Below are 14,694 nucleotides of genomic sequence, written 5' to 3'. Positions count from 1 at the left end.
TTCTTCCAGTTGGGGACCATACATTCTATATCTGTTCCACGTAGGCTGTTCCAGGTGGGGACCATGCATTGTATCACTGCTCCACATGGGCTGCTCTAGGAAGTGACCAGATATTCTTTCACTGGTCCATGTGGGCTGTTCCAAGTTGGAACATGTATCCTACTACTGCACACACAGGATGTTCCAGATGGGACCACAATTCTATCACAGCTCCACGTGGGTTGTTCCAGGTGGGGACCATATACTCTATCGGTGCTCCACCTGGGTTTTTCCAGGACAGGACCAGACATTCTAACACTGGTCCACATGGGCTGTTCCCAACGGAACCTACATTTTCCCCCTGCACACGTAGGATGTTCCAAGTACGACTACATATTCTATCTCTGCTCCACGTGGGTAGTTCCAGTTGGGGACGAGACAGTCTACCACGCTCTATGTTAGCTGTTCCTGTTGGGGCCATACATTCAACCAGTGCTCCACCTAGGCTATTCCACGTCGGAACTATGTATTCTAGACTGCTCCCGAGGGCTGTCCATGTGGGGTCCCTACACTCTAGCCCTGCTCCATATGAGCTGTTCCAGGTCGGGACCACATTTGGACACTGGTCCACGTGGGCTCTTCCGGTCAGATGACAAACTCTTTCCCTATTCCACGTGGGTACTTCCAAGTGGGACCATCCATTCTACATCTGCTCCCCATGGTTAGTTCCACTTGGGGACCATATATTCTGTCACTGCTCCATGTGGGCTTTTCCAGGTGGGGACCACACATTCTACCATTGCTCCACCCAAATTGTCCAGATGGGGAACATACATTCTATCACTGCTCTGCCTGAGGGCTCCTCCATGGGGACCATATTTGGATACACCAATCAGGGTGCACAGGTACACCCAAACCCTTCCATGTACACCTCCCCATCCAAACTCTCTTGGCTCAGCCATGTGTATGAGAATAGGAGGCAGAAGGAGGGACCTGCGAAGAGATAAGTCTAATGGAAAGAGCTCCAGAGTCCATCTGCATTGCATGCTAATCCCACCATCATCCCCAATGAAAGCTGAGTTTTAACCCAAAGGACTGACCTGTGACATCCAGGTGGAAGGACACCTTCTGGCCCCCGGCCTCGCAGCTGTACTCCCCAGCATCCGCCTTCCCCACCTGCTGCACCACCAGCCGCCTGCTGCAGCCCTTGGCCTCCACGTGCAATTTGGAGCTTGCGCTCAGCTTCTTCCCATCCTTGTACCATGTCACCTCTGTCTGGGCCTGGGCCACCTCACAGCTCAGGGTGACGCTGGCCCCAGCCTTGGTCTGCACCTCACTGCGTGCTGGCTGCTCCTTGGCAAACACCACAGAGGGCTCTGGGGACAGAGAGGGACAATCAAATATCTAGAACTGAATGAGGGCCCACCTTCTGGATCTCAAATCCACGATGCCTTGGCCACAAGCCTGCCTGGCTCCTGGCTCCCTCTACACAGAGAACCCCACATTCAGAAGATGCATAAAGCAAGGAACAGGTTAGTTTTCAGAATAGGTCAAATAATTTTCCAGGTCAAATAATTTCCAGGTAGGTATTCGTTATGATTCAGGATTTGGCATTTATCATCTGTGATGCCATTAATTATCCTAACAAATGGAGGCACATTAAACACAGGTATTTTCAGGGAGAATTTCTTGTGCACTGTCACCAACAGTGGGTGACATCCAAGTCACAAGAACACAGATACAATGACTCCTAATGGAGTCTGTCACTTCTAGCAAGACAGTCACCATCCCTGTAACCAAACCCCTGGCCTGGGGACTGAACATAGTGCTTATCACATGTTCAGTGATCACATCACATTACTTCTAGGACCCACTCTGTCACTCTAGGCTAAATTTTCTTCCTTTTGATGTATATCCATCAACAGCTTTTTTTTCCCAGCAGGGTTTTTTGTGAATGGTAAATTCTCTCCATTTACTTCCTGAAAACATCTTTATTTCATTCAAAATTTGAATGATAGTTTAGTTGGATACAGAATTCTAGTTGACAGTTATCTTCCCCCACTACAGTGGAGAGGATGCCTTCTTTGTGCTTTTCATTGCTGTTGGCAAATCTGTGGAAGGATTACTGTCCTCCCATTAATCTTCATTTTTCTGTGGTTCACGATGATGTGTCCAGCTGTGGATTTATTCTTCCTATATTTCTCATGATCACCTGGGAGTCCCACAGCTTAGGATTCACATCTTTAACCACTGCCAAAAGTTCTCTGTGTGATTTCCTTCATAATTTTATCTTTTCATTCTCTCCAGTCTCTCCTAGAAGTCCTTTTGGACAGACATGTGGCCTACTGCTTCTCTTCTCTACATCTGTCCTTATCTCTTATTTTTTCTCTGTGTTTCATTCTGAATAACTTCTTCAAATCTATCTTCCAATTCAGTGATTTTGTCTTCAGTTATGTCTCCTTTGCTATTTATCACTCCACTAAATTGTTCATTACAAATGTGTTTCCCATTCACAAAGCTTTTTTTAAAAATATGTTATGTTAGTCACCATACAGGACATCATTAGTTTTTGATGTATAACACCCAGTACTCCATGCAATATGTGCCATCCTTAATACCCATCACCAGCCTAACCCAGTCCCCCACCCCCTCCCCTCTGAAACCCTCAGTTTGTTTCTCAGAGTCCACAGTCTCTTGTGGTTCATTCCCCCTTCTGATTACCCCCTTTCTTTATCCTTTCTTCTCCTACCAATCTTCCTATCTTCCATAAATGAGTGAAACCATATGATAATTGTCTTTCTCTGCTTGACTTATTTCACTTAGCATAATCTCCTCCAGTCCCATCCATGTTGCTGCAAATGTTGGGTAATCATTCTTTCTGATGGCTGAGTAATATTCCATTGTATATATGGTTCACACCTTCTTTATCCATTCATCTGTTGAAGGGCATCTCCAAAGATACAGACGTAGTGAAGAGAAGGGCCATATGCACCCCAATATTCATAGCAGCATTGTCCACAATAGCTAAACTGTGGAAGGAGCCGAGATGCCCCCCATTCACAAAGCTTCATCTGCTTCTTCTTTGAATTTGCCTGTTCTTCTTCTTAATATTTTACTTTTTTCTTACATTTTCAAGTCGCCCATATTACTCATTTTAAGTATGCTGTTACATCATCTGAAGTCCCTGGGTGGTCTAAGCCTGATCTTTTCTGTGACTTCCAGCTCCCTTCTATATAGGATTGTTCCTTTGGTGCTTAGACGTATTTTATTGTGAGTGAATCTAGCATGGCTTCCTCAGCCAGTGGTATTAAGTGTGGCTTCGGTGGTGGGGTAACCCTCCTAACACTGTTGTCAGGCACTGCAGGAGTACCACTGGCCTGGAGCCCCATTGGTAGGTTAACTTCTCAGTCTGGGGTCTTTAGTATTATAAATTGAAATCTCAATCCCAAGTGAGAAATAGGTTTCCATTTCTCATGGGAACTTTTCCCACCCAAGCCAAGGCAGACATACAAGTGCCCTGTGACCTCCCTGAGCTGCAGGAGATTGCTTTTCTGGTCCACCTTTTCTTTTTTCTTTTTTTTTATTTTAAATTTTTATTATGTTATGTTAGTCACCATACAGTACATCATTAGTTTTTGATGTAGTGTTCCATGATTCATTATTTGCGTATAACACCCAGTGCTCCATGCAATACGTGCCCTCCTTAATACCCATCACGGGGCTAGCCCATCCCCCCACCTCCCTCCCCTCTGAAGCCCTCAGTTTGTTTCCCGGAGTCCATAGTCTCTCGTGGTTCATTTCCCCCTCTGTTTACCCACCCCCCCTTGGTTTTCCCTTTCCTTCTCCTACCGATCTCCCTGCTATTCCTTATGTTCCACAAATGAGTGAAATCATATGATAATTGTCTTTCTCTGCTTGACTTATTTCACTTAGCATAATCTCCTCCAGTCCCATCCATGTTGCTGCAAATGTTGGGTAATCGTTCTTTCTGATGGCTGAGTAACATACAATGGAATATTACTCAGTCCACCTTTTCTTTAATGATGTCGTTCTAGAAGGTTTCCATCTCTGTATGCTGGTCTCTGTTCCACTTCCAATTTTTCCCATGCCTATTTGCAAGCTGGTAGTGTAAGTCAGACCCAGGTCCCTGGGACCCAAAGTCCCCACAGTAGCAACTGGGCACCAACTCATCATCCACTTGCCTTAGTTTCTCAGTGCCTCTTCTTTTCTACCACCTGGAAATGTCCCTTTTTCTCCTTGCTGGTCCAGATATTAACTTAACCTGACTTTGTTACATTCTGCTGCACATTTATGTCCACAGGGGGAGAGTTTTCACACTGTAGAAGTCCATGGTACTGCTGGAAACCAAAATCCAGATGGGGTGCTTTTAACTCTACCTTTCCAATTTCATCTACTAGGGACTTTCTGCTTCAGGAACACCTCTCTAATTTCCCAATAGAAGTCAGTGGAAATCTTGGGTTTCGGCCTGCATATCAAAGCATAGGTATTTTCAGGGAGAATTCTTTTTTTATAGTGCTTCAATTTTATTTTTTCCCTCATTTTTTAATTTAAATTCAATTAATTAACATATAATGTATTATTGATTTCTGAGGTAGAGGTCAGTGATTCATCAATCTTATATAATACCCAGTGCTCATTACATTATGTGCCCTCCTTAATGCCCATCCTCCAGTTACCCCATCCCCCCACCCACCTCCCCTCCAGCAACCCTCAGTTTGTTTCCTATCATTAAGAGTCTCTTGTGGTTTGTCTCCCTCTTTGATTTCATCTTGTTTTAAATTTTCCTCTCTTCCCCTATGATCCTCTGTATTGTTTCTTAAACTCCACATATAAGGGATATCATGTGACAGTTGTCTTTCTCTGGCTGACTTATTTTGCTTAACATAATGCCCTCTAATTCTATCCACATCATTGCAAATGACAAGATTTCATTTTTTGATGACTGAGGAATATTCCATTGTACGTATATACCACATCTTCTTTATCCATCTATATGACTATGGACATCTGGGCTCTTTCCATAGTTTAGCTATTGTGGACATTGCTGCTAAAAACATTGGGGTGCAGGTACCCTTTCAGATCACTACATTTGTATCTTTGGGGTAAATACCTAGTAGTGCAATTGCTGGGTCATAGGGTAGCTCTATTTTCAACTTTTTGAGGAACCTCCATACTGTTTTCCAGAGTGACTGCATTTCAGGGAGAATGAATTCTTTATGTGATATCACCAAGAATGGGTAATATCCTTGAGGTACAAGATTTTTAATTGATTTTTAATATTTTTTAAATGCACATAGCCAGAGTACAGATGGTTTTATTTTTATGTCTAAATGTATTTTTCATGGAGAAAAAGATAAACCATCCAACTGGCTGACTTTCACCTGGTGCAGGCGGCTGGATGGAAGACAGTGGTGATGATCCAACAATCCGTGCAGTGGCTGGTGGGGGCTGCAGTCAGCCTCCATGTCACTTGGTTCTCCCCCCAACCCTCTGGGCCTCTTCCTACATGGTCCCAGCTCCCCCAGGATGCCAGGCGTAGGTCTTGTCGTCATTCACTCTTTCCACAGTACTTATTCCCCCAGTCCCTCCCACCACCATCAACAAATCTTGAATCTCCCTCCCCAGACCAGCATCAACTGAATGCCATGCCCAGGCAGCCAACCACCCTCTGGACATCCCAGGCTAGCTTGTCACCTACTCCTCCCAGCAAATCTTCTCCTGTTCACCTGCCATATCTCAGATGGTGGCCCCTCAGTCTATGTGTTCACCTAAGCTTGTAAGACTCACCTATGTCTACTGTTTCTCAGCCCATACCCACAGGAGCACCACTTCATACACTCATACACCCTCTCCATCCCTTCAACCACCACCTCTGTTTGACCCAGGCACCTCCAAAGGCAAAATCTCTGCAGTAAGATGTCTTCAGGGGCCAGATGGGTTAAGTGGAGTCCACATGCTTCCTATGGATGTGATGCCCACATGAGCTCCTGCCACATCTGCCCTCTCAGCCAACAACAGCCTAATTTAAGGAATCATGGCCACTCTATCATTTCTCCACCCATTGAGGCTACCACCAGAATTCTGCAAATGGATGAGTCCTCACAAACACTACCATGTGAAAGCAGAGAACACCTAACCACACAGCCGACTGTCACTCTCAGCCGTGGCCAGCTGGATACACGCCTTTCAGACTGTACAGTGAGGCACCTGCCACTCATTTTGTGGCCCCAGACTCAGCTGCATCCTCAAGTTAGGGTCACACCAGGTCTCTTATTTCTGAAGTTCACTTTATAGATATCCTCACAGGCTAACCTTGAAGGAAATTATGTTTCTTTGATGTGCGTGTCACAAAATCATTCCTGATCACACTCTATGTGTATGTGTCTACATGTATGGGTATGTCTATATGTATATATATTTGTGGGGGTATGTACATATGGTTGTATGTGCATGTGTGTGTATGTCTATGCATGTGTTGTGAGAACGTATGTATTTAAATGTGAATGTGTATGTAAGTGTGCATGCATGTATGTTTGTGTGTATATGTGTTTGTGTGTATGTGTGTTGAAATGTGTGCAAAGATGTGTATATGTCTATTCATGTGTATATGTATGTGTTGTGAGCATGTATATGTGTCTATGGGCATATGTGTATGTCTATGCATGTATGTGTCTGAGCATGTGTGTGTTTAATGTGCATGCATGTATAAGTGTGTGTGTGTATGTCCCTGTGTGTTTGAGATGGTCTGCCACTGGCTGTGCCCAGGAAGAAGCATGTGGAGCCCTCCATGGTCACTCTGACCCCACAGCTGAGCCCACACCATGAGGTCCCCAGCTACACAGTGGTTTGCCTTCAAAATGGACGCAAATGGGCTACAAATATCACCAAAAGGATGCTTAGGATTTGTCCCACACTAGAAACACCAAAGTTTGGGTCCATATACATAATTACAAAAAATTAAAACCCATATTTTTACAAAAATATGGTTCCAGTTCTAGGCACAAACACTCCACCCTGTCTCAGTCACCAAATGCAGCCACAGGGCCATGGAGCTGGTTTTGAAGGTTCTCAAAGTAAGCAGCAGCAGGCAGATTGGGGAGGGGAAAAAAACAATTCAAAGTCCACCAAACCAGAATGAGTCTACTTTTCCCCCTTGCCTTCACACAGAGCAGCTCAACATCCAGAAGTAGGTCCCCCTTTCTCCCCCAGAGCATAGGGAAGAGAACCCCAATGCTCAGAGAGGATGGAAGACATCCCATTTTTTCTTCATACTCTTACACCTTAGTCCATGATCATTAGAGACATTTAGAACGCTGAGGGTGGAGAATATTGTCTCCAACTGAAGGGAGACCCACTGATCTTTCTTTTTCTATCCTCCTGCTGGTGCAGGAGAGACCATGGGAAGAAGGTACCAAAGCAACATGCCTAGAGCTCCACCTTTCCAACTAAAGAACTAAAGAGGATGACAGAATGTCTAGAACATGAAGTTGTCCAGGAACACCAGAGCTCACCCCTAAGCCACATGTGAGCAGATCTGACCCCAATTAGCAGGCCAAAGACTTTGAGCTCTGAACTGGGGCACAGGCCATTGTCCAGAGCCACACTAACTACTAGGTGGACACGTTCAGGACAGATCCAAATGGCACTGCAAAGCCTCTGGAAAAAAAACAACCCATGGAAGGCTGGCAGGAACCCATAGTTTGAACTCAACAAAGCTTATTTCCAGCTTTAAAAAAATCAACATTCCTCATTAGATGTAAAGAAAACACAGAGTTTCAAAACAGTATTCAGTATATCAAGGATGCTGTCCAAAACAATCCCCTGAAAAACAAGGAAACACTCAGTTCACATGCATGGGAGAAGACTATTAAGAGATACCAATGTCAAAATGACACAGATGCTGGAAATATCTGACAAAGACTTCCAAGCAACTAAGAAAGAAAGAAAGAAAGAAAAAAAGAAAGAAAGAAAGAAAGAGGAGGAAGAAAGAAAGAAAGAAAGAAAGAGAAGAAGAAGAAGAAGAAGAAGAAGAAGAAGAAGAAGAAGAAGAAGAAGAAGAAGAGAAAGAAAGAAAGAAAAAAGAAAGAAAGAAAGAAAGAAAGAAAGAAAGAAAGGAAGAAAGAAAGAAAATGCCCTTGGAAGGAATGGAAAGATAGGCACTCTCAACAAAGAAAGAGAAGATATAAAGACATAAAGACAAGATATAAAGGCACCAATGTGCCTTTTATAAGTGGAAAAATAAAATCACTGCAATAATTCACTGAATAGGTTCAATGGCAGAATCCAGACAGCAGAAGAGCTACAGAACTAGAAGATCAATCAATGGAAATTAGCCAATCTAAATAAGAGCAAGGAAGGGAGTTTTTAGAGCCTCAGGGATGTATGGGATGAAACTAAGAGGACTAAAATCCATTTTTAAGGGCTGTTTGTTCCAGTTCTTTGAAAAATGTCATTGGTATTTTGATTGGGATAGCATTGAAAGTGTAGATGTTCTGGGTAGCCTAGACATTTTAACTATGTTAATTCTTCCAATCCATGAGCATGGAATATTTTTCCAACTTTTTGTGTCTTCTTCAATGTCTTTCAAGAGTGATTTGTAGTTTCTAGAATATAGATCCTTTACGTCTCTGGTTAAGTTAATTCCAAGGTAACGTATGATTTTTGGTGCTATTGTAAATGGGATGGATTCCCTAATTTCTCTTTCTTCGGTCTCATTGTTCATGTATAGAAATGCAACTGATTTCTGAGCACTGATTTTGTATCCTGCCACATTACTGGATTGCTCTATAACTTCTAATAGTTTGGGAGTGGATTCTTTTGGGTTTTCCATATACAGTATCATGTCATCTGCGAGGAGAGACAGTTTGACTTCTTCTTTGCTGATTTGGATACCTTTTATCCCTTTTTGTTGTCTGATTGCTGTTGCAAGGACGTCTAGTACTATGTTGAATAATAGTGGTGAGAGTGGGCATCCTTGTCATGTTCCTGATCTTAAGGGAAAGGCTTCCAGCTTTTCCCCATTGAGAATAATATTTGCTGTAGGCTTTTCATAGATGGTTTTTATGAGATGGAGGAATGTACCCTCTATCCTTACACTCTGAAGGGTTTTAATCAGGAAAGGATGCTGTATTTTGTCAAATGCTTTTTCTGCATCTATTGAGAGGATCATATGATTTTTGGATTTTTTCTTGTTGATAGAAAAGGAAAAACAAAGCTGGGGCATCACAATGCCGGATTTCAAGCTGTACTACAAAGCTGTGATCACAAAGACAGCATGGTACTGGCACAAAAACAGACACATAGACCAATGGAACAGAATGAAAAACCCAGATATGGACCCTGGGCTCTTTGAGCAACTAATCTTTGATAAAGCAGGAAAAAAAATCCAGTGGAAAAAAGACAGTCTCTTCAATAAATGGTGCTGGGAAAATTGGACAGCTACATGCAAAAGAATGAAACTTGACCACTCTCTCACACCATACACAAAGATAAACTCCAAATGGATGAAAGACCTCGATGACAAACTGAGGGCTTCAGAGGGGAGGGGGTGGGGGAATGGGATAGGCTGGTGATGGGTAGTAAGGAGGGCATATATTGCATGGTGCACTGGGTGTTATACGCAACTAATGAATCATCGAACTTTACATAAAAAAAATAAATACATAAAAAATTAAAAATTAAAAAAAAAAGACCTCGATGTGAGACAGGAATCCATCAAAATCCTAGAGGAGAGCATAGGCAGCAACCTCTATGACATCGGCCACAGCAACCTTTTTCATGACACATCTCCAAAGGCAAGAGAAACAAAAGAAAAAATGAACTTGTGGGGCTTTATCAAGATAAAAAGCTTCTTCACAGCCAAGGAAACAGTCAAAAAAAATAAGAGGCAGCCCACGGAATGGGAGAATATATTTGCAAATGATGCTACAGATAACAGACTGGTATCCAAGACCTACAAAGAACTTCTCAAACTCAATACACGAGAAACAAACAAATCATAAAATGGGCAGAAGATATGAACAGACACTTTCCAATGAAGACATACAAATGGCTAACAGACATATGAAAAAATGTTCAAAATCATTAGCCATCAGGGAAATTCAAATCAAAACCACACTAAGATACCACCTTATGCCAGTTAGAATGGCAAAAATTGACAAGGCAAGAAACAACAATTGCTGGAGAGGATGTGGAGAAAGGGGATCCCTCCTACATTGTTGGTGGGAATGCAAGTTGGTACAGCCACTCTGGAAAACCGTGTGGAGGTCCCTTAAAAAGTTAAAAATTGAGCTACCCTATGATCCAGTCATTGCACTACTGGGTATTTACCCCAAAGATATAGACGTAGTGAAGAGAAGGGCCATATGCACCCCAATGTTCATAGCAGCTTTGTCCACAATAGCTAAATTGTGGAAGGAGCTGAGATGCCCTTCAACAGATGACTGGATTAAGAAGATGTGGTCCATATATACAATGGAATATTACTCAACCATCAAAAAGAATGATTTCTCAACTTTTGCTGCAGCATGGATGGGACTGGAGGAGATAATGCTAAGCGAAATAAGTCAAGCAGAGAAAGACAATTATCATATGGTTTCATTCATTTATGGAACATAGGATTAGCAGGAAGATTGGTAGGAGAAGGAAGGGAAGAATGAAGGGGGGGGGTAAACAGAAGGGGGAATGAACCATGACAGACTATGGACTCTGGGAAACAAACTCAGGGCTTCAGAGGGGAGGGGGGTGGGAGAATAGGATAGGCTGGTGATGGGTATTAAGGAGGGCACGTATTGCATGGTGCACTGGGTGTTATACACAAGTAATGAATCATGGAATTTTACATCAAAAACTAGGGATGTACTCTATGGTGACTAACATAATATAATAAAAAATATTAAATAAAAAAAGCAATACTTGGGGAAAATTTACACTATTAAATATTTATATTAGAAAAGAAAAAATTTCAATTAGTAATCCATTTTTTCCACCTTAAGAAATTAGAAGCAAAATAAACCCAGAGAAAGCAGAAGGAAAAGTAATAAAGAACAGAAATCAATTAAATTGAAAAAATAGGGAAAATCTATGAAAACTATATGTGGTTCTTTGAAAAGATCAATAAAATTGATAAATCTCTAGCAAGACTAGTAAAGAAAAAAGGGAGAAGATCTAAGCTAACAATATCAGGAATGGAACGGAACATCACCACAGACCCTGCTGACATTAAAAGTATAATAAAAGAACACTGCAAGTAACTCTATGCACATAAATTAAACAAATTTGATGAGATAGAACAATTCCTCAAAAATCACAAACTACTAAAATTTGCCCAAGAGGAAATAGGTAACTTGCATAATTTCATCTCTATAAAAAAGTGTTTTCAAAATTTAAACCTTCTAAAGAAAGAAATCTTTAGGTCAGGATGATGTCAGTGGCTTCATCAGGAAAATAACTTAAAAAAACATATTAAAGAAGAAAGAGAAATCACATCAATTCTACACAACCTCTCACAGAAAACAGATGTGAAGGGAACCCTTTCCAACCCATTTTGTGAGGCCAGCTTTACCCTGAGGAGAAAGCCACACAAATACATACATGAAAACTACAAACCAGAATTACTCAAGAACATAAATATAAATATACTCAACCAAACAGCATCCCATTGAATCAGAAACATGTAAAAAGAATAACACACCACAATCAAGTGGCCTTAATTCCAGGATTGCAAGTCTGGTTAAATATTTTTAAATAACTAAAAGAGATGTAAGCAAAAATGGCAAAATAACAACTTTTCAAAAATTGCGTAAAACTCTCCTCCATAGAAGCAATTAAAACACTTGCAAAAATTGTTGGAATCAACTTTTTCAGAGCTCTGGAAATTAACTGAAGGCTTGCAGCATCTAGGGAGCATATATTCCAGGAAAACAGCTGAATCTCAGTAAGAACATCAAGAGTTGTGGTGTTTGAACTTACCAAATTTTCATATCTGTCTCCCTAACCCTGAGGTAGCCTGTTAAATCAATAGTCCATGGCAGCCTGGAAGTCACATGAGGGGAGCAGAATGGGGTTTTGCAGAATGGGGCAAAAGCCCCATTCCTAGAGAACTGTCATTATTTGACCTATGTGGTGGTTCACTGCAAAACTCCACTCATAAGACTGACTTCCTTCCTTCCTTTTCTCCTCCCTTCCTTCCTTCCTTCCTTCCTTCCTTCCTTCCTTCCTTCCTTCCTTCCTTATCATTCAAGCCTGAACAGAACCTCACCCAATACAAACAGCCTTTTCCACATCAGTATTTGTTGAAAACAATCAGAGGCAATTACTGAACATCATGGCTGCCCAAGGTGGTGGATATCAGTTGGGCAAACAACAGGCTAACAAATCAGCTTAAAAGCAAAAGCTGCAGAATGTGATATCCATAGAGGGCTTTGGAAAGCTCTGGCACATTCCTGGGTGTCTAGAAGGCCACACATATATCTACACACAGGAATCACTGAGAAGGCCCTAAACTCACACATCAGGCTAACCTTGAGGCTGTGGACGCATAACATAAGGGCAAATATGGAGTCATAAACTGCCTGGCTAAGTGGCATATGCATGCATCAACACGCACACAAAGGCCCTTGACAAGAATCAGGAGACTTACTGGTTACAGGAATCTAAGGAAATCACTGTAAAACCATTAGCTAACCAATAAGCTAACCAACGAGAAACTTCAGTGGTTCACACAGTAAAAAATGCAGACTTCACAGAAATAGTTCAGAAAAGTCCCTGAACACACAAACAATAGTAACGAAAACAAACACCAACAACAATGAAGTGGGGAGGGAGTTGGACAATCCGAACTCAAGTTCCCACATTATATTACTTAATATTTCACTTATCAACAAAGAATTACATGACATGCAAAGAAGCACAGCCCATTACAGGAAAGGAATGAGTCAACAGAAACTGTCCCTGAGAACGTTCAGATATTGTCTCACTAAATAATGTTTTTACATCAGCTAGTTTAAATATGTTCAGAAAACTAAAGGAAACCATTTTTCATCAAATAAAGAAATGTATGAGAACAATGTGTCACCAAATAGAGAATATAAATAACAAGATAGACTTCTAAGACTAAATAGAAATTCTAGGTTTGAAAAGTATAACTGGAATGAAGTCACTAGAGGGGTTCAACATCTGATTTGAGCAGACAGAAGGAAAAAATCAGCAAACTTGAACACAGGTCTCATGAAATTACCCAGTCTGAAGAGCAGAAAGAAAAAAGAATGAAGAAAATGAACAGAGCCTTAAATGGCTGTGGGGCAACATATGTACAAGGGGGATTTATAGGGAGAGGGAGAAGAGAAAGGGGCACAGAGAATATTTAAGAAGGAATGACCAAAAATCTCCAAAATTAACATTCAAGAAGCTCAACAAACTCTAAGAAAGATGAACTAGGGAGAGCCACACTGAGACAGATTACACTAAAACTGTCAACAGCCAAAAACAATGAGAATCTTGAAAGCATAAAAAGAGAAGCAACTTGTCACATACAAGGGCTCCTACCAAGAGTGACAGCTGATTTCTCTTCAGAAACCATAGAGGCCAGAAGTTAGTAGGTGATGTTTTAAAGTGCTCAGTGAAAAGTGAAAAAAACTATCAACCAAGTACTTTATATCTGGCAAGAGCATCCTTAAAATGAAGTAAAAATTAATACATTCCCATTGACACAAATACTGAGGATTTTATTGCTATTATAACTGTCCTACAAGAAATGCTAGATAGGCATTTCAGGCTTAGATGAAAAAACACTGACAGTAACTTGAAATCATATGAAAAAATAGAGAATGGTAGGTAAATGTAAAAGCCAGTATTACAGCATTGCTTTAGTTTTTAACTCTTCGTTTTCCTATGTGACTTTAAATACAAATGCATAAACAATAATTACAAAACCATAAAGTTAATTCACTGAAGTTAGTGTATAAAGACATTAATTGTAACAATAACAACATAAAGCAGCATTTTGTGTGGGGGCACAGAGCTGTAAAGGAGCAGTTTCTTAATTAAAGATAGTATAATTCTAAACTTGAATATTATAAAGTTAAGATATTAATTGTGATTACCACTGAGGGTATCCACTAAGAAAAAACTAGATAGACAGATACATGGCTAGAGTAGATGTTATATGTATATATAATATATATAAAGTTATATTAAATTCAATTATAGTAAATATATACACTTAGTAAATGAAACACCAGAAAAAAATCAATTAAATATAAAAAAGACAGTAATGGAGAGAATAAAGAACAAAAAAAGATATGACATATAAAAAAAACAAAGAGCAAAATAGCATGAGAAAGTCTTTCCTTACTAAAGTAATACTGAAGTATTACTTTAACTGTAAATAGATTTAATTCTCCAATTAAAAGGTAGAGATTGGCAAAATAAATTTTTTTTAAAAAACACATGCTGTCTACAAGAAACTCACTTTAGATCCAAAGACACGAATAGGCTTAAAGTGAAAAGATGCTCCTTAAAAATAGCAACCAGAAGAGACCTGAGTTATTTGTACTAATGTCAGGCAGAACAGACTTTAAGGCAAAAACCATACAAAACATTATATATTGAGTGATAGATGCATTGATTAAAGACATCATAAATTGATAAAAGGGTCAATTCAGCAAGAAGATCTCACAACTATAAACATAAGCA

At 40.6% G+C, this 14,694-nt stretch overlaps 1 protein-coding gene across 17 annotated transcripts in view; it reads right to left on the bottom strand.

Annotated features, from left to right (window-relative positions):
* OBSCN (obscurin, cytoskeletal calmodulin and titin-interacting RhoGEF) overlaps nt 1-14,694 on the bottom strand; it is a 144,826-nt gene that overhangs the window by 113,496 nt on the left and 16,636 nt on the right. For all 17 annotated transcript variants that reach the window (XM_057307035.1, XM_057307038.1, XM_057307034.1 and 14 more), the window contains one exon: nt 1,080-1,355. In XM_057307035.1, the coding sequence (XP_057163018.1) occupies nt 1,080-1,355 (276 nt within the window). The remainder of the gene's footprint in view (nt 1-1,079; nt 1,356-14,694) is intronic.

Source organism: Ursus arctos, unplaced genomic scaffold, assembly GCF_023065955.2.
Source record: "Ursus arctos isolate Adak ecotype North America unplaced genomic scaffold, UrsArc2.0 scaffold_5, whole genome shotgun sequence".
Lineage (NCBI taxonomy): Eukaryota > Metazoa > Chordata > Mammalia > Carnivora > Ursidae > Ursus > Ursus arctos.
The sequence above is the reverse complement of the archived record's forward strand: the minus strand, read 5'-3'. Positions and strand labels throughout refer to the sequence as shown.